Below are 24,664 nucleotides of genomic sequence, written 5' to 3' on the forward strand. Positions count from 1 at the left end.
AGTCTAGTTTTAAATCTCTACAGACTGGATGGACAAGGACAATCATAGTAGCCACACAGCCCGTAAACTTTATAGATTCTACCTACCTTTATAATATAAAGGTAGGTAGAATATCTCTCATGAACCTCCTCGTGTACGTAGCACCAGTGTTGACTGGTGTAAATTATTCTTGTCAAAGTGATATTTATAGATGCTTCTATATTAATTAAGAAAACCCCATGCCATTCAAAGTTATGTACTTTTTTTTTATAGAAAACCAACTTTTTGTTTTAATAGGAATATAAACTGACAAGAGCATAAAGCGAAAAATAGAGCTTCATCTGCGAAAGTCGCTTCAAAGAATTTTACCAATGTGGAAAAAGACAAAGACAGGAAAAACTTCCCATATTTTGTATATACCTTAAAAATAGTATAACTTTGAGGAAGGTACCTGCCTCTGTCTATACTCATTTCAGTCAATTTTTAAAGAACTTTATTTCACAGCTATGATTACATGATCCATTGTTATTTCTGGAATGAAGTATAAAATTTGTTTGAAATTCTATCAGTAGTAGCATGAATAACTAACCTTTTACAATACTTCTGGCAGCTTCGTTATACACTTTTTCTTGAGTAGCATTCGGCTTAAACACTTTGTCAAACATATAAACTTTACCCTGAAAAAAAAGAAGAATAGTTATTTGAAAATAAGTCTGCATAGTTATAAGCATTTAGAAGAGCAAGGACACTACCACTGCAACAAAACCCCTACATCCTTAAGGCACCTGAGATCAAGACCTTGCCAAATACTCCTTTGACACAGCTGTCTCAAAGCTTTAACTTTAACTACTCTGCGAGTTATCGCCAAAGCAAACAGGAGGATCTCTCCTCACTCCCGATTGTAGCAAAGGATCCACTTAAAAATAGTAATTTAAAATTGCCCTTTTTCAAGTTTGGCCAAGGAAGTTGGCAATCTCATTCGATAGTAGTATCTGTTGGTAATATAAGAACAATCCACGCATTTTTAAAGGGAATCTCCTTGAAAGTAAACTTAAATTGGATAATAGCCAAAACAGTTGTCAAAATTATTGGTTAATTTTTAGAGTTCAAAGATTATCTTTTACCACGAAATGCCAATGAACGGTCGAAATGAACAAATTTCGGATGTGAAAATATTGAATGAAATGCCGAAAAGAACTGTTCAACCAGTTCAAGTTTTCAGTTGGCTAAACGCCAACTCACTAGTCCTACTTTACAAAATTTACTCAATTGGCCATTTTCATGGTATTAGGAGCATGTGATTTAGTATACCGAGGTATGTTATTTTTTTACTTTCTCATCTGTCAAAGTTTCAGATTAAGGAGAGGATGTGATTAGACTTTTTTCCAATTTACTTATTACTTCTGATGGTTATCTTAGAAACCATATATTTGAGAGTAATTCTACTGATTTTCATTCTTACACTAACTTGTTTCAAACAGTGGGTTACTACCTTGGAAATAAGAAGCTAAGTGTTAACACTAATAATAATCAGAGGGATATATGTGGCATTGCTTTTAGATACCATTCAGAAAATGAATTAAAGGGTCAGTCTATTTTTCATTTAAATTAATTTAAAAACTTTCCACAAAATAAGTTTTTCAATTAAAAATAAAGAGCTTAATTAAACCAAAAATTAGCAGAAATAAAGTCAAATGATTTTTCAAGCGTAACACTACCACAAATCACCATCAACAATTAAATGAAACCCAAAACCAACATAAATTACAATAAATAACCAACTCAAACTTAAAACAAGCAGAAATTAACGTGAGTAGGGCTATACTTGGTAATACTCCCTACAGAAATAATAGCAGTGCCTTTTAGTCAGGTTGACCTTAACCTTTAAGCATCCCTTGAAAGTTGGAATTTAATACCCTAATGCATTTCTGAGATATGCCGTTCCGAAAACCTGCATGCACTAAGCGTGTTTTGATTTACTTCAACACTCCACTCAATATTTTCTGAAAGGTTAATCTGAATACCCTTCACCTTTTTCGACACTATAGGTCAACCTGTCCACCTTTCTCAAAAACAAATGTTGTATGTAAACAATGGGCGAATTGCTCAAACTTGCCCTGAGCGCTCTAGGGAGGGGGGGGGGATTTTACATCCCAAAATACATAGTTACTGGACCTTTCAACTAAGCTGACCAAAATTGATATTCCATATTGTGGATTGGATGTGTTTGTATAATTGATGGGCGTCACAGGGGGGCTGGTTGCCCTCCAATCACTTTTGATTCTTAAAAAGGACACTAGAACTTTCAATTTCCAATCGACCAAGCTCCTTTCGAAGTTTCTACGACAAATCCTTCTGAACAAAGTGTCTTGGTAAAAAAAAAACATTGTGCCCACTTTACTCTTTATCTAGGCAACACTTTTGCGCTGCCTATTATTGTATATGTATTACAGTATATGTTGTATCTGTATTATCTATATTATTGTATTAAAGATGACTGTAATGTTGGATAGACATGATTGATCAGAGCAACCTTGATACCTATAAAAAATCGAAAACCTGTCCTTGGCCCCTCCCCCTATATATTCGTGAATTGGCGCACCTTTTTTGTAGCAAAATGTATTCTTGGCATCATTTGCGAATAAATGTTCCTCACGATTCATTTTGGACTTAAAGTTTTTATTGGAAGAGTTGAGTAGGGAGGCAAAAAAGGATTTTCTTGTTTTGGGAGTATTTCATTTTATTAAATTTTTTTTTTGCTGAGCACACAAGGAGATGATTTGATTACCTTTTTTTTAAGTATTTGCTTTAGGGTTTGTGCCAGGTATGCAGCAATGCATTGGCAGAAACATTTGTTAGAAGTTTTTTTTTACTTATTCACTGTAACCGATCTGCAAAATGAAAGCAGGTAAACTACATGTGTGTCATAACTATGTCTAATTGTCTTACCCCAATAGAGACACAGCTATCTTCTTCACCAGGAAATTTTACAATAAATTGTGAGCCAGCTTTAACCTCAGAGTCATTAAGAGGTCTGAAGCGACAGACTACTTTAATACTATCTTCTGCTGGCACTTCTCGTTCAGCAGACATCTTCTATTAGATTGAATATGTAAACCCCGAAGTGGAACTGCAACTTAACAGAGATGTCCTTCTTTAGAGGCAGTCCTGAAAAAAAAATTAATCAGCTTTATTCTATCAAATTTACCTTACCTTAAATCACAGCTTGGAGAGATATGAAGATTTTCCATCCAAGAAGAAAAAACTTTAGACCCCCCCCCCCCCACACACATACACACACACAAATCCGAAATCTTTTTGCTCTTCTTTGGTTTAAACTTTTTACAATGTAAAATAAAGTTTTTACAATGAAACAATAAACACGATATGGTGACAATACAGAAAAAAAAAACAAGAGAACGAAGTTTAAAACTTCCTTGTTGATAAGTGTGCTACAATTTCATTGATTTATTTTTTACGTATTTTTGCTAGGCAAATCCATCGAAACAACAAAAATGATCATAAAGAGAAGGAGATTTTTGAAGCGCAATTCCCTTGTTTTGCATATGTGGGCGTTATTTAATTTCGCCTCAGATTCTTGTTTCGGTTTTTGCCTTTTGCATTTACACTGATACAAAGCACTGGCTTGAAAAGAACAATGTTCTTGATAAAGAACTGTTGAGCATGATAAAAAGGACAATGATGCAAACCCAGGGTTTTGTTGAAACAATGACGGTAAATGGTTGCAACACAACTTAAGTTTTTGTTTCTTTCCTCTTGTATATAGCTGATTCATCGAGAAATATCGAAAATGACAAAAACTAAATTTGGAAAGACAATTTTATTTTTATTTTTCAGACTTCAATAAAAAAGAATCAGATACAAGGTCGAAACTCTATGTATGATGTGGTGAAGCACTTCATTTATTATATGAAACCCACTATTTATTTGTCTTGCATGACCAGTCAGGCATACAATTGTGGTCTGTTACCAAAGACAAGGAATTTAATGCAGATAACGTAACATGCAAATGACGGAAGAATAAGCAAGATTTTGGCCATTGTGTGATTTCCCAAGAATCAGTGTCCATGAAAAGGACTTAAATTTTGCTCTTTGCATAGTATTTTTGGACTATCAGGAGGCCGCTTCAAATGTATCAATTTTACGGTAAATCAACGCTTTAAAGACTAAGTTTTTCGGACAGAAGTTTTCAGACGAAATTGAAACTTAAAATGAACAAAAGAGTATTGCTTCCCAGTCATTACATTATATATTTAGAACTAGCTCAATAAATTCTCCATATTTGCAAAATTATGCAGAACTAGTGCGATACTCAAAAAGATGAAAAATGGATGTTGTTCAAAGAGTAGGAAAGTCCAACAACACAGTTTTACCGATGGGACGATAACAATGTACTTGTTTTGACAACTTGACTCTCATGTCATATTCTAATCTAGTGGAATTAATTTTGTGGCACCCAAGCCTAACGACATAATATATAATATCCTTGTGAATTCTGCATTTATGTTTCTAGGATCGTTTTTAAAATGAGATCCAAATCTGAATTTGTCATCACATAAGGCTTATAATTAAACTTGAGAACAGATTATCTTGCGGTTTTCAAATATTTTTTTTTTGGTAGCAACGTTCTAACTCAGTCTCCTAAGGACTTATGTTATCGTCTCTATGATGCAGACATTTCTTACTGATACATACATTATGAAGCAGACAATAACTGATGGAAATCTACTCTCTACAGGAGAGCAATAATCTATCAGAAAGAAAATTAGCCGTTTTTTTATGCACTACTTATACCGAAGAAGGCGCCAGATTGCAGTTGGGAACATTTATGACAACAAACGAAGGTCTCTAAACTGAAAAAAAAAATCCTGAAAAGCCTTGCTTTCTGAATTACAACTTGCCCAAGTTGGACTAAACATACTTAAGGGCTGTGGTTGATGTGTGTTTTAATAGGTATTAGTGTATGCAACTTTTTTTTGTTCTTATTTATGCCTCCTATGTGCAATTACTTCCAGTCCAGGATGAGCGTGTTACTGTAACAAAGCACAAGTTTTTTTTTTTTTTTACAATTATTATTTTATTTTTTATATGCTTTTATTTTTAAATATTTGATTTATTTTTGTTATTGTTCTTAAGTAGGCTATTAGTTTACAAACATTTGTAGAAACCACAATTTACAAGAAAAAAAAATTGAATGTTAGATTGATGCTCAGGTTGTGTTTCATTGTTCGCTGTTTTTCTTAATCTCTTCTAAATAAATATTTTTTGCATTATCTGGAATTCACAGTGAATTATTGAGGCGGTTTTTTGGTGTGTAATAGATCAGGCAGAAACGCCTGAGTACTAATTTGGAAAGAAAATGCAGGGTTTAAACTTTGGGTAAGGTTTTTTTCCAGAGGGGAATTTATAAACAATTATATCAGCTATCGACCTTTGCTATTGTTTTATATCGGTTTTAGATCCAAAAATCCTTATCGGTTGGGCCATAATTGTGTATATATTCTTTCTTGAAAATTGGCCCTCTTAACACTTTCTGTTAAGACTTGGACAAACTGTTTTTCCCCAGTGTGATTGTATCGAACTCATGGTCCAATGAGACGACGTGTCATGGGAGATTCCAATTAAAAGAATGTATTATTCTTTACAGGATTTTGGAGTTGTGCCAATGGCTATTTGCGTAAATCAGGATAACTTAGGAGAAAGTGCAAAATATTTTTTTTTCAGTAGAGCATTCTGACTAAAACTCCTAGAGCAACAATCAACTAACACATACACGAAAAGAACAAGAAATGATCATGTAACAACCTGGACAATCAATTGTCCATTCAAGACAGAATTCCAGTACAATCCCTATCGAATTGCAAGTGAAAATGATGTACTACAAAATATGCAGTTAAAAGACAAGCATCAGCGAGAATCATGACAAATTGCATTTGCAAAGCATATCCTAAAACTGGGAAATGGAAGGCTTCCAAACAACTTTAAAGAAATTGATTTATATGAGAATTTAATTTCCAGAAGTAATTTAATTGAAGAAATATTTGTAAATTTTCTTGCAAATAAAAGCTATGATGGAATGGAAGAACGTGTTCTTTTAGCGCTGCTCAACAAAGCAGTAAGTAAAATCAATGCTGAATTTGTCGGTCGTCTCCCAGGAGAATACAAATCATATAAGTGATGCATAATATAGATATTTCCGTGGTTAACGGGAACGGAACACGCCTGGTTGGTATTACTTATAAGGGTTAAAGTTAAGTTAATTATGTTGGTTTAGGTAAGGTTAGGTTACATTTAATTATAAATATCAGAAACGAGTTAAAAACCTAGCCTAAGCTAACCTAACCTGTCATCATCAAACCTTGCATTAAATTGAAAAAGTCTGACTGGCAATGCCGACTAAATCCAAGGAGACAAAAAAGGTAATTCGGATATTTACCGGTGATGTCGACATTCATGGATTTTGGATAGTCACGGTAACATATGCATATGTTTTTCTGGCAAATGGTTGACTGATTTTTAAAAAAAATTGACAGAATAACATTTTTTGGTCCTGAAAAAGCGATCTAGATAGGTCACGACTTTTGGAAAATTCACTTTATTCTCTGGGGTGATCGTACTGAACCTACAGTCCAATTAAATTGTGAAGGGCCCATTCATAATATCACGCAAAATTCCAATTAGAAATAAATTTACACAAATTAGGATAACTTAGAGAAAGTGCAAATGATTTTTTTTTTCAGTCAATCATTTGGTTTAAACTTTTAGAGCCTAAACACAAATTCTTCAAAAATTACTTCATTGAAGTCAAATTACATGAGGATTTAATTCCAGTTTTAGTTTCGTTGAAGAATCATTTGAAAATCGTCTTGCAAGCCAATCCACACCAAAATTTCTTAATTTGATTGAAATTGCTGATTTGTCACTCAAGGAGTTATAACTAAAGAACAATAGGATAATTAGCTTGCACGTAATTTAGATATTTCAGAGTGTATGTGGTATGCAAAATCAACATGAGTTGCTACACACATATGCACTTGCAAGCCCAAGATTAAGAGGAGATGAAGGTTCGAGTGATCCTTTCCTTAGCATTAACTGAACATTTTGATGATCAGAAACCCCTCAGCAAATATAATTCCAAAGTTACAACTTTTGCTTTCGAGATTGGTGAAAAACCCAAATAGAAACAACCAAGTCTGCTTTGCAGGAAGAGCTTCTAAGAACCAATTGCCTGTCACTGTAGGTTGGATTCAACTTCAGACTCTACAGCTTAAGATTCACTTTCAAACTCTATGGCTTTGGATCCATTTCCATCTATGCAGCCACCGCTATCTTTTAAGCACATTGATGAGCCAGCTAGGTCTTGAATTCCATAAATACGATCATGTTGTAGATTTTTTGGAAGCTGACTAAAAACTTTACTGTGAACCACCTTGAAAATCCTTTGATGGAGTCATAGTCCATAAGAGTGGCATAAAATCCAGAATGAGAGAAAAACCTTGAAACGACAAAAGAAAAAACTGGCAAAGAGTACACAGAAGAATCTAGCCCTGACAATGCTTTTGCCAAGTTCATCAGGTCTGATTTCTTTTTTGTTCTTAGTCAAAACATGTCTAACCTCAGACGGTACTGTGGAACATTGAAAGAGTTCATAATAAAGCATCTTTATTAGTACATCAGCTGTTGACCTTGGATTTTTAACCAATATTCAGAAGAACCTTTTTAACCACTTCTAGTGCCTCTACAGGGTTAGCTGAGCTATATCACATCTTTTGGGAGGCTTTCAAGCAGCTTTACATGGTTTGAGCCTTGATATTTGAGAAACCCCAGGAATCATCACTTAGTAAATTCTCCCCAACATCTAATCCCATCTTCGCTACTGAGACAATCCTGTTTTGCAATAATAGTATCAACAGTTTCTAAAGTAATCAAGTTCACCAAAAACTGTTTATCAAACCTAAAAGGATGTGTAAACTCTTCAAGATTACTGACTAACTTGTCTACAAGGCTACTTGGTTTTACAAAATATGATTTTCAGAATCAGCCCTGTCCCAACACCTCACCCAATACTGCCATGAAACTGAAGAGAAGAAGTTACTCTTGAGTAAAATGGCAATGTCAGTGTTCACTTGGCAATTGCAACTTTGCTTAGAGTAACACTTATTCACCCACTCTTTTGCCTTGCTAACAGACTTAGATAGGATTCTAGTGTATGATGTGGTGCAACACAATATTGAGCTAGGTGTCCATTTTACATTGAAAGGACCTGCCTTGAACATTTCAATCATTTTTGAGGAGTGCAGACTAAATTTCTTATATATAGTGTCACACACTCAGATCTACTATTCTCAAATCATAAATTAATCTCTTATTCTGAGGCCCAAATTTATTTTAGCTTCTTCATATTATTTTCAGTTCCTAATAATGACCTCATATGAAAGTATGAAGCACAGTCCAGCTGTCACTATTCTAGACATTGATAAGCATGATCAGAAGGATCACTGCCAAAAATCAGAATTTTTGAACCAGCCAGGCTTTAAAAAAAAAAAAAAAATTACAAGTTTTTCAACATTGATCCCCGCATTACACAGCAAAGTGACCTTTTCTGCTATTTTGTGCCACCATGAGCCACTTTTTGCCCTATGAGGGTCATAATACAAGAGAACAGAAATGATAAGACAGTCAATCCATTTGTCATGATCCAAACCCAAAACAGGGCAGAGTCCCCATCTTGAAAAATATTTGAAGATGTGACTTAGAATGTATCCGAACAGCTAAAGTAAAAGGCATGGAAAACTCTGATGTAATGATGCACAAGAATGAATCACAAGTAAGATCTGCAGTTAGAGGGCATTTGACACCCAGTATCACAGCAAATACATTAAATACACTATAACTGAAAACTGCAGTTAGAGGAGGAGCAACAGAGAGAATCACAACAAGTTCCAGAAGAAAACAAATCCTATAAATGGATAATTCTTTGATGTATTAACATGGAGGAGGAATTGAATTTACACCAGACTTTCTTAAATAAATTGTTTTGCTTATTCAACACCTCGTGCCTTAAAACAAAAGAATAACGAATATATATATTCCCTTTAAAAGAAATACTGCCTATTTATTTAAAATAACTTTTGTAAAAATTATATGCCTCTTTGTTTGTTTCCAAGGGTTGCAAACCTCATCTGAAGTCATGACATCAAGAAAAAGCATCTGCACTTAGAAGACAAAGCAATTACAAAAATCAATATATACAAGCCTGCCTTATGTCAAGTGCTATGACCTGGCTTTGAAATCAGCTAAATAGTTGTTTAAAACTTGCATATTGACATTTCTGGTCATAAAAACGATCTAAATACATCACAACATTATGGGAAAATTCATATTTTTCCCATGGCGGTTATATTGAACCTATGGTAATGCCATGACTCCATTTTTTAGAGTTCTGGTTACTATTAGGCCAAGTCAATCCTTACTTAACAAATTCTTTGATTTTACATATCCCTTAGCATGCCATGAGTTTCAACTTATCTAGGGCTTATCTGGTACGCCCAGATAAGCCCTATTTTCAACTTAATAATGTTATAGATCCATGAGGTATTGCAGATAAGTCTTCTGACAACCTAGATATACTATGTCATTTCAAAAAGCAGTTAAATGCTGATGATCTAGGTTAAAAATACTGGTTGTAATAGCAGAAGCTGCAGCAGCATTTGCAGTGACAATCAGAATAGTAGTAGGAGTACTGTCAGTAGTAGTCAGTCACAAGTACTAGCAGTTGCAGTCATAAGTTGTTGCATTAGCAGTCAGTAGTTGTCACTCTAGCAGTCACAAGTACTTACAGTTGCATTCTTCAGTTGACACAGTCACAATTATTTGCTGTCTTAAGTAGTTGCAAGAAGTCATAGTCACAAGTAGTCCCAGTTGCAACTAGTCATTATTGGAATTGTGAGTAGTCACACTTATAAGTAGTCATAGTCACTGTCTCAAACAGTTGCAGATGGTTGCAGTAGTAACAGCAGTACTAATTCCTAAAGGGTTCCAAGTTAATGCCCTTATCTGTTCCTAAGATATTATAGACACATCCTTTTGATAATATGGATGAACATAGTGGCATTTGATTTAGTTTAACATTGCCCTCAACATTCTTCAAATTTTCAGTTTAATGCTCTTGGATTTTTTCTTACACACCAAGGACCAAACATCCCCCTTTCCCTAATTATACATTTTTAATGTAAACATGGCATCCCTTGAGGCATAGTTATTAGACCTTTTGACTATTTTGAACAAAGCAGCTATTTCATAAACTTGATCAGTGATGAGGAGCTAAAAAGTACAAAGGGATTATTTGACCTCTATTCAACATGTTATAATTTTTTTTTCTGAATACCATCATTTGTTCCTTAGATATTGGTGGCAGGCTCTTTTGATAATCAGCATGCAAACAGTGTTTTGATTTTGTTGAGATCCCCCTACCGCTTCCTGAAAGTAATCACAAGAAGTAGTCACAGTTGCAAGTAGTTGCAATGACAGATGTAATTACAAAATTCATGATCTTGCTCTAGGAGTAGCGTCAGTCTTGGCATCCTAGAGGCATAGTTATTAGACCTTTAAACTAATTCAAACAAAATGTTTCTTTTCAAAATTTTGACTGTTGTTGGGGAGGGCGCACCTAAATAGGACAGGTGAGGAAGGAGCTGGATACCTTCTGATACTTTTGAGCATCATCCCAAAGATGTCCTGGAATTTCCAGCTAAATACCCTCAGCAGTCCCTGAGATATTGCTGATACCCCCTTTTGAAAACCAGCATGTGCAAGGTGTTTTTATTTTGCTCAATATCCTACTAAAAACTTCCTCACAGCAGCAGTAAGTAAAAATAGCTTCAGTCACAATCACAAGTAGTTGCAATAGTAGCAGCCCTGAATATTTTAAGAGCACCCTTATCCATTCCTTAGATATAGCAGATATACCTTTTTGATAACCTGGATGCACATAGTGCCTTTTGATTTTACTCAACATTCACCAAGTTTCATCTCAGTACCTTCAGCCTTTTCAAAAACACCCACAATCAAACATTCCCCTTCCCCAATGATAAATCCTCCCTCTAAAAAAACAGATAAATTACATAACAGGGCCATATCCAGGGGGTTAGAATCCCCCCCCCAAATGTCTTGTATGACTTGTCAAAACGTAAAAAAAAGAAATAAATAAATTTTTTATGTGTGTTTGAGGTTTTTTTGTGTAAAATACTTCCCAAAAAATCTTTCTGTGTAAAACCTCCCCTGAAAAAAATTCTGAATACAGCCCTGTTGTGTAATTTACATACTTTTCCCCATTGGCCCTGAGAGGCAGAGACATAACTATTAAACCTTTTAACAATTTTAAAGAAAACGACTTTTCAAAATATCTATCATTGTTGGGGGGGGATCTAAAAGCTCAAAAAGGGCTTGATCAAAAGAGTATCAACTTGATACTCTTAGATATGGCTGACCCACCCTTTTGACAAACTCCCTACATATTGTGTGTTTAATTTTTTTTTACCCAACAACATTTTCTGGAAGTTTCACCTTGATATCCTAAGGCTTTATGGAGACCCAGGATCAAACATGCCTCCTTCTCTCAATAACCAACCTTGCATATAAACAATGGTCAACTTGAATAGCTTACCCTTTTCCCCATGGTTAATAGGGCTATCTCATTCCCAGAAGTTTAGTTATTTGACCTTTAAACTATTTCAGACAAGATGACATTTCAAAATTTTAATTAGACATTTTGATTAAACTTGGCACAAGCAGTATTATTTCATCTTCTTTCTTTCCTCTTTTTCTTTGTGTTTATTTCTCCACAGCAAAAAAGATTTCATTCAGATTAAAAAGTTATATGGGTTATACATGTCATACAAAAATTGTATATGTTTGATAGGCTGTGAAGCAGTAATTATTGTTCTTTTTAAGTTTCAACTTTACTTTATACTTCCCACAGAAAAACTCTGTTTTTTATAAGATCGTATATGATTTTTGTGTTGACTTTGTTTTTGTATATGATTAAATAAAGAAGCATTTTTTTTCTTAACAAAAATAAAGAGCAAAGATATGTCTTGAGCAGATTAAAAAAAAAAAATAACAAAAATTATAATGAATAATGAACTAAATAAAAATAAAACTAATAATGAACTTGTAATTTACAAAACCTGAAACTAATATTCAACTCAAAACCAAAACAAACAGAAATTACTAGATAAATGAACTTTCTAGTAAACCAATTAAATTAAAAAAGAAAAAAAAATTAAAAAAAAATATTCAAGTTCAAAGAAACAGACATCCAACTTGATAAAAAATGAAACCAATAATGCACTTATAAGCTAATGTACCAAAAATAAAACTGATATTCAACTCAAACTCAAAACAAACAGAAATTACCCTTATCATAATTTTAAAAAACCACAGATATTTGAGTTAAAAGAAACAGATATTTGACTTAATGAAAAATGAAATCAATAATCAACTTGTAATGTACCAAAAATAAAAACTGATATTCAACTCAAACTCAAAACAAACAGAAATTAATAGAAGTTGTCCACCTTGAACCCAAGTACAGCAAGAGTGTTATTTGTCTTTACTAAAAGCATAATATATTTAGAGCAATTTCAAAACAGAAACAAAAAAAAAAAAATGGAGATTTTTCACACTGATTCAATTTATAGGTAAACAGTTTAAAATAAGAGACACATTGGCGGAATGCAAGGGAAATATATAATTTGGGTTTTATATTTGCATACTAGGGGATTGGGGGTAAAGTATGGTGGAGCTGCAGTCAAAACATATTAGCTATAGTTATTCTGTATACTGTGAGCCAATAATAGTTGGTAAATTTGTAGTTTACAACATAATTTATCTAGAATAAAACTGAATATCCCTTGATGCCTTTTTGTACCCTTTTATAATTCAATAATAGCTTCTGGGGCAAATTCCATTTTGAGCCCTCAAAGGGTTAAAACTGCACATAGCCACCAAAAGTTAAAAACCTGTTTCTAAAAAAAATATGATTAGTGAGCAAAATTTACCATTTGCAGCATTTAGGAATGGTAATTAATATTGTCCTTGGTCTTAATAGTAGAATATTGCTTAGAAAAAAAAACATGTAATCCTTTATTTTCAAGAGCTAGAAACCCCTGAAAAATAATATCAGTTTAGTTGTGATTTTATTTTTGAAGGGTTTCAGGCCCTTTAAAAAATTCTTCAAATTTGATTTATCAATAAAATATTATTATTAAGATTAAAATAAATCATAATAACTATTCCTAAATCAGCTATAAATGGCAATTTTTCTCAAAAATCTTTTTTTGAACTTTTTGTGACTTTTAACTTTTTTACCTTTTGGGGTACTGTTAAGGGCTCAAAATAAAATTTGCCTTAGAAACTGAACTATGAAAGACCATAAGAAAAGGCATCAAGCAATGTATTCATTTCATCCCAGCTAAATTATGTTGTAAAGTCCAAATTTATTGCTTTTTTAACATGTTTTCTTTGAATTCAGTTTTAAGCCCTTTTTTCTGTAAAGGGCTTAATATTGAATTTCCAAATGACTATTGTATTCAGAAAGAGCCTAAAAAGGCATTGAGAGGTATTTCCCCCTTATGTGTAGGTTGGTAATGTGAACTTCTCTGAACTTACCCATTTTGATGAATATTGCACTTAATCAAATAAAGAGATAAACTGCTGACTGAGAAAATAACTCGTTTACTGTAGGATCAACAATCTAACCAATGATTACATTGAGATAATGAAGAAATGCATGATAAGGGCTATTATACAAGGGTAAATATTGAGAAGCTCATATAATTGACTGGCAAATAAAGTGAACATATCACTTGATGCCATTTTGTATATTTTTTCTGAATATAAAAATTACTTTTCTTGCAAATTCAATTTTAAACCTTTTTAGGACCCTTGAAAATAATAATTTCTTTTGGTAAAATTCTAGTTTAATGACGTTTGGCTATCTTGGAAAGGGGTTAGGTTAGGAAAATAAACTTTCAGGGATGGGTCTACAGGCTAAAGTATATCCCAGGTAAGTATTTTAAAGTACCCAACTCTACTCCTTCTCCCTCTAGAGGGTCCTGAAATTTCCTTGTCATTCCTTTACCAAATCCAGCATGATAAATCTAAAAAACAGATAAATTACATAACAGGGCCATATCCAGGGCTTTAGAGCCCCCCCCTCCCCCCAATTGGAATTTTGACATATTGAGCTATTTGATACATAGACCTATTGAAATTTAGACAAAACAACATTTTACCTTAATTTTCAGTTACAAGTTGCTTTTTCTCTGCCTTTAGTTCTGAAAAAGCAATTCCTGTTATTTGAGTAGAATTCTGAGCCATATCAATGTTGTTGTTTGTTTTTTTTTTTCAAATTTAGGAAATGTATTTGCATATCTTTAATTTCTCATAAATGAAAACTTTCAGGAAACAGGGAAATGAAACTTTCAGGATTGGTAAAATTCTAGTTAATTGACTTCTTGCTATCTTGGAAAGGGTTTGGGTTAGGAAAATGAAACTTTCAGGGATGGGTCTACAGGCCAAAGTATGTCCCGGGAAGGTATTTTAAAGTACCCACCTCCACTCCTTCTCCCTCTAGAGGGCCCTGAAATTTGCCTACATGACAGGTCTATACCTAGCCTATTGAAATTTTGACAAAACAACATTTTACTTTAATTTTCAGTTACTAGTTGCTTTATCTCTGCCTTTAGTTCTGAAAACGCAATTCCTGTTATTTGTGTAGAATTTTGAGCCATATCAATGTTTGTTTTTTTTAAAATTGAGGAAATGTATTTACATATCTTTAAAACCTTATACAATGGAATTGAGCAAAGTTATGAAGCTGAAAACAATTTTGTTGTACTTCAATTAAGCAGAAGATCTATTTTGCAAGATTTCACTTTTATAACACACATATTTTTAAAGGTCATCAAAGGTCAGGGCCCTCTAGAGGGAGGAGTGGTGGTAGTAGCTTCAAAATACCTTCCTGGGACAAACTTTAGTATGTAGATTCATCCCTGAAAGTTTCATTTTCCTAACCTAAACCCTTTCCAAGATAGCAAGAAGTCAATTAACTAGAATTTTACCAAATCTACAGACTAAAGTATGGGTAAAATTCTAGTTAATTGACTTCTTGCTAGGGTAAGACAACCAGTGGGACACTTTGATCACTCTGCCTATTCTGGGAGAGAATCTTTGATTGGATTACAACTTGTCTAATACTGGGACTAAAGACTTTAATCTTGGACACCCAATCCATACATTTTTCTGGGTTGCTTCCAAAAAACCTGTTGTCTTTTGTCCCAGTATTGGACATGTTGCAATCCAACCAAAGATTCTGTCCCAGAAGAGGCAGAGTGATTGAAGTGTCTGAGTATTGGTTGTCTTATCCTATCTCAGAAAGGGTTTAGGTTAGGAAAATGAAACTTTCAGGATTGAATCTACAGACTATAGTATGTCCTGGGAAGGTATTTTGAAGCAACTACCTCCACTCCTCCCTCTAGAGGACCCTGACCTTTAAAAATATGTGTGTTATAAAAGTGAAACCTTGCAAAATAGATCTTCTGCTTAATTGAAGTAGTCTACAACAAAATTGTTTTTAGCTTTGTAACTTTGCTCAATTCAATTTTAAAAAGTTTTAAAGATATGCAAATACATTTCCTAAATTTAGAAAAAAAAACAAACAGTGATATGGCTCAAAATTCTACTCAAATAACAGAAATTACATTTTCAAAACTAAAGGTAGAGAAAAAGCAACTAGTAACTGAAAATTAAAGTAAAATGTTGTTTTGCCAAAATTTCAATAGGTATCAACCTGTCATGTAGGCAAATTTCAGAGTCCTCTAGAGTGAGAAGGAGTGGAGGTGGGTATTTTAAAATGCCTTCCCATGACATACTTTAGCCTGTAGACTCATCCCTGAAAGTTTCATTTTCCTAACCTAAACCCTTTCCAAGATAGCAAGAAGTCAATTAACTAGAATTTTACCTCTGTATCTTATATTCATCTACTGGAAAACATACTCATATTAATTATATTCATCAACTAGAAAATTAACCGTTTTAGGCTAGTTCTTAACTAGCCTAAAACATAATTTGTACATAGGATGTTACCAAAAAAGACTAAATACAAAGAAGAGGAATGAAAGGTGTAGATGCATGGGAGCATCAAAATACCTTCCCATGTCCTAGGTTATTTTGGGCAGTTGATCCATTCCTTAAGGTTTCATTCATCTGGCTCAAAAGATTTCCAAGACAGTAAAAACCTAATGATATAAAAATTAAAGCGAACGTAGCCAAGATTCCACAATCAAGATGCTCTAACCTTTAAATGAAAAATTATTCCTATATTTTCTAACTATCTGAATCTGCTCCACCCCAGGGTCTTCTGATCTCTTCCTTTCTTAAATTGGTGATGAATATATTGAAATATATGCTGGTTTTCTCTTAAGCAGCGACGTCTAACAAGCATGATGACGTCTAATCTCAGCGTATCTAATCTCAAGTTGATAATTCTCTTCTCGCTAAATATTGGTCTTCTTGCATGGTCGGTCTTCACCACCTTATCAAAAAAATGGTTTAAGTAAACATTTTTCTTCAGAAACTCAATCAAGTCTTCTTAATTTTTCTAATTATTTCAAGAAGTATGATGAGTAACGAACTATTGCTCCAATTCTTTTCCTGCTGAATATAATTGCTTTTGTTTTTCCGGCAGAAAATTTTAAATCAGCTTCTTTTGCCCATTTTTTTAGTTTTTTCATGACTCTGGCAATTAATTATTTAATGGTGGAAATGTCTCAGGTCATGACCCAAGTATTATTATCATCTCCAAAAATAAGTTCACCGTCCTGACAATCGCCAAAAGGAATGTCATATAATCAAATATTGTACATATTGAGGCTTTAGGCTGAACCTTGAGTTTTCCTTTTCAGTAAACATTGTGGCATCTGACGGTGTTGCTCGGATACTTACTTTCACTCATCTCCGCTTCAAGTAATCAATCAAACATTTTAACTATATTTTCTTCTTCTGTTAATCCATCGGTAATTTTTCTGTGAAGCATAATTTACAAAACTACCCTCAATATCTAACAAAATAGCTGCCAAGATCTATCAATTTAGAAAAACATAATGCTTCTTGCTTCAAGCAAATATTTCTCAGCACTTTTGTTTTCGAAAACCCCCACTGAATGTCTTAAAGGATTTTCTTCTGATCTAACACAAATTACAGTCTTCTTTTATCAATATTTCCATCACTTTACCAATATCAGTAAGTAATTCCCCATTTTAGAACTGTCTTTAGAGCGCTTTGGCAACATGATTGCTTTCCCATATTTCCAAACATGTTTCCTTCTCTCAATGCATCATGTATTAAACCCAACAATACTGCTATATTTAGCTGATGGGCAATCAAGTTCACCTATCTTTCTTTTAAGATGTTTTGATCGCATCGTCAATCACAGGAATCCATGAAGTTTGCAGCTGCTTCAACATTTTGCCTTTCATCTACAAGAATGGTTGTTACACAATTCATTTATTCATGAAAGCCTATACTTTTGAATCAGACTTTCTAAAGACAAGGTTATTTACAAAGCTATTCCATTCGTTTCTCTTAGCTACCAGCACTGTTTTCAGGAACTTGGCATGTACTGTATTTTTTTCAATATGATTATCTAAGTTTCTTTGTAGAATATAAAGTTTTTTTTTTTATTAGTAAAATCACGCTTGGCTTCAGTGGAGTCTTTATTCCACAAAATAAAATATTTCTGATGGCTAACTTCGCTATATGGGACAATCACTTTGGCTATTTCCATCATTTTCTTTTGGAATATTCTAGTTTTTCTTGACCGTTCTACTTCTTCCTCCGTCACGAAGAAAACATCCAATTCATCATAAGGCCCTTTAAGTACAGTCCAGATAATATTTTTAATTCTAAAGCCTTTCCTCTTACCAAATATGGTAAGATCTTGCTCATCAAGACAGTATTAGAAAGGGTTATAATCATTGGACAACACGGTTATAGTGTCACAGTCTACAGTTAGTTGTGCAAATAGCCTTAGAGTAAAAAGTAGTAAATCAATTGTTGTGATCTTTCTTGTTTGAGGGTTTACCCTTGTTGACCTTACTAAACGCATCCAGTTACTTAATAAACAACCTTCTTGACTAGAGCCGTAACTGGTCATAACTCTGTATTTACAACAAGTTCGACTGTGTACATTCATATCACCTAAAATTAGCGTATTTTTTTTCTTCTGTTGGAAGCTTGTTGATAACCTCCTCAATTTTTGCTCCCAACTGCCTATTACTTCCTGAAGGGTTATTAACGCATATAATGTTTACTTTTTTATTTTTCGAATATATATGGGCGCCGATTATTTCAACTTCATTTTCTTCGGGTTGACTATAAGCTACTTCCAGCTCCTTGCGATGAGATGTATTTATTAATTCCAATCATTACACCACATTTTGTTCAATTTATTCTATCAGGCCTCATAATGTTGAAACCATTCTCTGAACTCAAAGCGTTTGGTTTGAATTATGTTTCTTGGATGCAAAACATATCTATTTCTATTTTATTGCAGTTCTGGACTAGCAATTCTCTTTTTTTTGCGGTCAAACATGCAGTCCAGGAAACGTCCCTAGCCATCTCAATCTTTCTCATCATAGCCCTAGAAAGTAGGATTGAACCATACTTTACGTACAGCCTACAGTTTGAGGTATAGTCATTCTGTTGATTATCCAAAACAGCCCGTAGGCAATTTATTTGGAAACCATCTAGCAAATCTTCCTCCGTTTTGTGAAACACCCATACTTTAGAATCATATTTTACCACTTTCATCACTCTAGCTTCCAATATTCTAATAGTTCACTGCCTTATCTTCCTAATATTCCAAACTTTTTTGAACTATGAAAAAACACCCTGGGCCTTGGCTATTCTATTTTTATCATCTTCACTACACCCATGTTCTTTACTAATAATGCTACATAGGTAAGTGAAAATGTCCACTTGATCAATCTTCTCGCCGCCCAGCATCCCCTCTTCAGTTCCATTGATTCCTAGCCTCATTGACTCAGTCTTCTTAACTTCAATTTTCAAACCTATTCTTTCATCCTGAACTCGCAAAACCTCTAAAAATCATTCATTTTGCTAACACTTTTATCTAGGATGCTTGAATCCTCGGCATAACCAGATAGTTTTACTTCCCCATTTGATTCTGTGTTCTCCTATTGCTTTTACTATGCTTTTGAAGACAACAAACTGAGTCCATCAAACTGATCCATATAAATGGGGATAAAACGCAACCCAACTTAACTCCTGGTTTAGTATAAAACCAGCTACTAACCCATTTCGTGCCTAAACTGCAGCAATATTATTTTCGTACATTGCACTAATGACTTTAATTTATTTAGCTGGTGTACCATGCAAGGATAAGACCTTCACTAAAGCTCTTCGATCAGGTTTATCAAACGTTCACTCATAATCTTCCTAAAGCTCCTTTGCTAAAGCTCTTCGATCAGTTTGATCAAACGTTCACTCATAATCTATAAAATAGAGGACTAAATGTGTCTGACGTCTCAGACACTTCTCAATTATTAATCTAAGCCAAAAATTTGGTCGACACATCCTCTACCCTTCCTAAAACCGCATTGTTCTTCTCTCAAACTTATCTAAAGTACCTCTAAGTCCAAAAAGTATCATCATACTAATTTGTCACCTACAGAAACCAGGCTAATGCCTCTACAATTACCACTCACACTTATTACCTTTCTTGTAGAGGGGTTTAATAAGAGTTCTACTAAAATCGCTGGGTACTTCCCTTTTTCAAAATTCATATCCATGATCTTCAGTAATTTATTTCTAACCTTATAGGCGACATGTTGAAGAAACTCATTTGCCGCACTATTAGCACAAGGGGCCTTATTATTCCGTTTAGTAATGTCACTAATTCTTCCTCATAATATTATCTTCCTTCACATCCAAAATCTCACAAAATTTTTCATCCTTCTCTATATTCTTTCCTGTAAGTCAATCACGATTTGAGCATATTCTCAAAATATTCTATCCCTCTTTCTTTAACTCGTTCCTTATGACTAATTGTGGCCCATTACTATCTTAACCGGGATAAGTCCAGATTGACTATTCCCTCTTAATTTATTATGATGTCATTACAATATTTTACAATTATGCCATCTGGCAGCATCTTCCAGGTCTTCGGCAATTTTATCCATGGCCTCTACTTCACACCTCCTTAGTTCATATTTTAACGTTTTCTCCACTTTCTTTACACTCCTCTTATTGGTAATAATGCGATTAATCACTCGTATAATTCTTATACAAGCCCCGTCCCCTCTCTGTTACACATAAAGTATTTTCACTTTTATTCCTAGCTGCGTTTCTGACTTTCTTCCCTAAGACCCCTTCAGCAACTTCACGAACTATTCTCCAAAAATTATTCTATCCATCTTATACATTGTAAAATTTCGAACTCTCCAGTCTAGTATTCAGCTGTCCTTGGAAAGTCTCTCAGATGCTCATCTTGGACCCTGCCCGAATTTCAGTCTTAAATCAACTCTAGACGCAACTAGATGGTGATTTCTACTTTTAACATCAATAACGGCAGTCCTATATACCCTAGTATCTTGTATCGATCCTGTTAGTCTTCGATTTAAAAACACACAATCAATGAGCTTAGCTGTCTTACCATCATGTGAATACCATATTAACTTATGGACCATTTTATGGCCAAATACTCTGTTGATTATAACCACGTTGTTATACCTCCAAAATTACAGCAGTCTATAGCAAACACTGTTTTCTGCTCCTAAACCAAATTTATCTAGGCCAGGATACCATCAATCCTTATTTCTACCGACCTAGGCTTTAAAATCTCCGAATAAAAACACCAATTTTCTACCTGGGGCTATGTCTATTTGTTCCTTTAAATGCAAATAAAATTCATCTGCGTAACTACCATCTCCATCAGCTGGTTCTACATAGGCATATACTACTACGACTGATATCCAGCACCTTTTAGTCATTAAATGAGCGACTAACATTCTATTATTAATACTTCTTCAACCTAAACAAGACTTACCAAACTTCCTTATTCATCATGGGCCCTACTCCCTGCCAATATATAAGAGTAAATACATTGTATATCACCGAGTTTTATGGATATAAGTTCCTGAAGCTCCTCATAAGTCCATTTCGAAGCGTCTTGAGTCGTCAGTGCAAGTTCATTCCAAGTTGAAATTTTCATATTCTTTATATCATTTAAATTATTAAATTTTAATTATTAACCCAATTAACCCTATTAATTACCTATTGACCCTATTCCCTATATAAATATATTTATATTATATTATATTACATTAAGTTTGGTGTTACCCATCAAAGGCCACGAACCTGAAAAAATTTGCCTGATTTTGAAAGAAGGGGGAACAATCGCTAAAATTCAAAGAATGTTAATGAAAATCACACTATTAGATTCAGTACATGAGAAAACCCAACTGCAGTGGTTTCAAGTTCCCATCTTAAAATGTGGAATTTTGTATTTTTTCCCAGAAGAAAGATCACGGATACGCGTTTGTTCGGTTTTTCCCAGAGGTGATCGCATCGACCGAGTAGTACTAAAGCATCGGGAGAGGGCTCATTGGACGGAAATTTGAAGTTTTAGTGCCACTTTTAAGTGACCAAAAAGATTAGAAGGTAGCTACTACCCCTCCCAAGCCTATTTTTTCCCTAAATCGTTCGATCAAAATTTTGAGATAGCCAATTTGTCCAGCATAATTGAAAGACCCAATAACTGTGCCTTTGGAGATAACATGAGTCCCTATATCACCTGGGGAAAGGTCTTTAAGTTATGAAATTTGCTAATTGCTTACGCATAGCATTTGTTATAGGGAAGCATGCATACATTTTTCGGTTGGGAGGAAGGCGTATTTTCTGCTGAGAGTATTTTCCACGGAGAGGAAAGTCTCGAGGGGGTGAACATTTCAGGATAAATTTTCTTGTGGTAATCTTGTGGTAAGAATTGGCATGCATAGTCATGACATGCAAGGTATGCACCATGATCTACTATTCATGATCCTGCGACCATGACTCATAGTAGATTGTGTAATCAAAAATTGCAAGACTGATTTTCTATAAATTGAAAGACTAACACTAGAAAATTAGTATAGTTGTAGTACCCCCCCCCCCCTCCAATATATTTTTAAACTTTCTCCTGATCCTTTGAGCACAGTAGAAAGTTCCACCCCCAAACAACATCCTATTAGTATTTTTAAGTAAAAATTGTAATTCAGGAGCCAGTCGACGTCACTCTTTAATAGAATAAAAACTTGATACCACTTGCATATAGCTTCACTGAAATGTTGATTTTCGAATACTGGGTTTACTGAAATGGACCATTTACACAAAGCATGGCATGTCAAACCTTTTATTTTATTAGGGCTAAAATGTCAAAGCACAGGCTTCAGTTGGGCTTTTATTTGGAATATAAAAAATATCTAATTTATTTAATGACGAATAAAGTATGCTTCTCAGTCTGAATAGAAATATTTGATTTTCAAAAGGATAAAAGCTGCCATTAATAAGTGACTACCATAATTCATTTTACATATCTCTCATGAAAAAAATAACCAAAAATGAATGACACATGAACAAAAATTGTTTTGGCTAGTTCCAGGGGCTTACAAAGGCGGAAGGAGGTTCAAGACATAGCCCCCCAGATCGTAACTTTTCCCAAATTTCTGGGCAAACTGAAAATATCCAACATACTTTGTTTTGTTACTGCCCCCCCCCCAAAAAAAAAAATCTTGAGTACTTGCCTATCCATCTCCACATGCAACTTTTCCATGTCTATTCAGATGATTAGAAAAAACCCTTTCTTTGATCATGTCATCACATAATTTATTACTTTTATTAAAAACGACGGTTTCCCTGTGTTGACTATTAGGGGAAAATAAGAATCTTTCTGAAAAACACTTCAACGTTAAAGCAGCACAAAACAAAGATAATAAAAACCATTATAAATTACGCTATTAAATGAGAAACAATGCTTCTCGCCACTTTCAGTATTAAAAATCATGCATGAAGCTGAGTTAAAACCTTTATCAAAACGATTTAAGTATCTAAGCAGCAATAAAAAAGGAAAAAAAATAGATCACAAAAATTTTTAAGAAATATAAGATAGAAAATTTCAATCTTGATGGTGTTTCTCTTTTTGCTCATTGATATTCGATTTCTCAGTTTTGCTTGACGCGAAAAAGCTCTTTAAAAGGGACCAGGTTGACAATAGGACTGGAATCCCAACCGGCAGGAACAGAGGAACATATATAGCATATCTACAAAAAAGAAAGGACAGTGAGAAGTGACGTTTTGATAGCATAATTATAAGCAACTTCAAAGCTGCAACTCAAAGAGAATGGAAAATCTTCAGCAAATCAACATTGGAGCATAGGGATAAAAAACTAGTGCCACTAACAGAATAGCATCTAGCAACACAGAAAACTTCAATTGAAACTGGATAATTCATATAAGCAAAATGAAATGTTAACGATTAAAGCTGAAATCTTTCTTTAAATGAGAATTAGTGTGCACTTTTTCTCAGTCTCCAAGAATTGAAAGTATAGTCTGTAAAAGCAGTCCTATGTAAGGTTGGAAGAACCTTGCCAGTTGGTATACCTTCTGGTGACAAAATCCTGACTTCATTATCCTTCCTTTCATTTGGAAGTACCTTAAAATACAAGCATGTAGTACTTGAATGTAGGTAAAAAAGGAGAAAATCACCAAAGGTTGGATGGCTTTAGTAATTTTCTTTTCCGACACATCGCCAGTTTTTAATATTATAAGTTTCCGACACTCCTCGTTGCAAACGAAAATAGATATTGATAGAATTTGAAACTCCGATGTTTAAGCTCGGCCGTTCTTCTTATAGTTCATAAAAAAGAAACAGATTGCTTTTGCAAATTATTTCCTGTCAGTTATGTGACACGATCATCATCTTAAGATTGGTCATTCAAAATCTATACACATTCTCAGCAAAGAACCTTTGAGTAAGGTACACTAAATGCCTTATCGGCACTAATGTAACGACTGCTGACGTCTACGAAGTTCATAATTGTTGATTTTTCACCTTACTTTTATCTGAAACCCGATATGTGTCATCACCTTCAATTCAACAAGGTAACTTTAACGTGAAAAAAACTTATGGGTGCCCTATTCATTCTGTAAGAACGCAGTTTTTTTTTCAAAAGAAAAGCTCTATTGACGTTAAGAAGAATTCTTTAATAGACAAAATAGTTCTAGAGACTTGATTCTTTTTAATGTGAACAATTATTAAAATAAGCTACATTGCAAGACCATTATTATTCTATTTGTGATCACAATTTGGTAGAACATTAGAGCTACGACATAGATTTAATTAACTATATATTACAGAAAACTAATTTAAAAAATGGATATAATGTAGTTCTCGACTGGCTTTTGAAAAAAGTCACGGCAATCTACACTTTACTGAAAAACAAGAGCTAAGAGCTCATATGGCACTTGTGACGAGGAAAGAAAAGCTAAGACGCCAAGAGCTCATATGGTATGAGCTCTAACAAAATTCTAAGAATCAATAGAT

General features: G+C 34.0%; 2 protein-coding genes across 4 annotated transcripts in view; both read right to left on the reverse strand.

Annotated features, from left to right (window-relative positions):
- The window catches only part of LOC136029639 (kinesin heavy chain-like), an 84,092-nt gene extending 67,610 nt beyond the window's left edge, over positions 1-16,482 (reverse strand). The window contains exons 1-3 of the mRNA XM_065708143.1: positions 16,361-16,482; positions 2,929-3,147; positions 569-656 (exon numbers count right to left, since the gene is read on the reverse strand). Coding sequence (XP_065564215.1) covers positions 569-656; positions 2,929-3,072 — 232 coding nt within the window. The 5' untranslated portion in view covers positions 3,073-3,147; positions 16,361-16,482. The remainder of the gene's footprint in view (positions 1-568; positions 657-2,928; positions 3,148-16,360) is intronic.
- A 6,651-nt stretch (positions 16,483-23,133) lies between these two features.
- Positions 23,134-24,664, reverse strand: part of LOC136029680 (GPI transamidase component PIG-S-like) — a 76,427-nt gene continuing 74,896 nt past the window's right edge. For all 3 annotated transcript variants that reach the window (XM_065708197.1, XM_065708184.1, XM_065708191.1), the window contains exon 9: positions 23,134-23,381. In XM_065708197.1, coding sequence (XP_065564269.1) covers positions 23,237-23,381 — 145 coding nt within the window. In that variant the 3' untranslated portion in view covers positions 23,134-23,236. The remainder of the gene's footprint in view (positions 23,382-24,664) is intronic.

Source organism: Artemia franciscana, chromosome 1, assembly GCF_032884065.1.
Source record: "Artemia franciscana chromosome 1, ASM3288406v1, whole genome shotgun sequence".
Lineage (NCBI taxonomy): Eukaryota > Metazoa > Arthropoda > Branchiopoda > Anostraca > Artemiidae > Artemia > Artemia franciscana.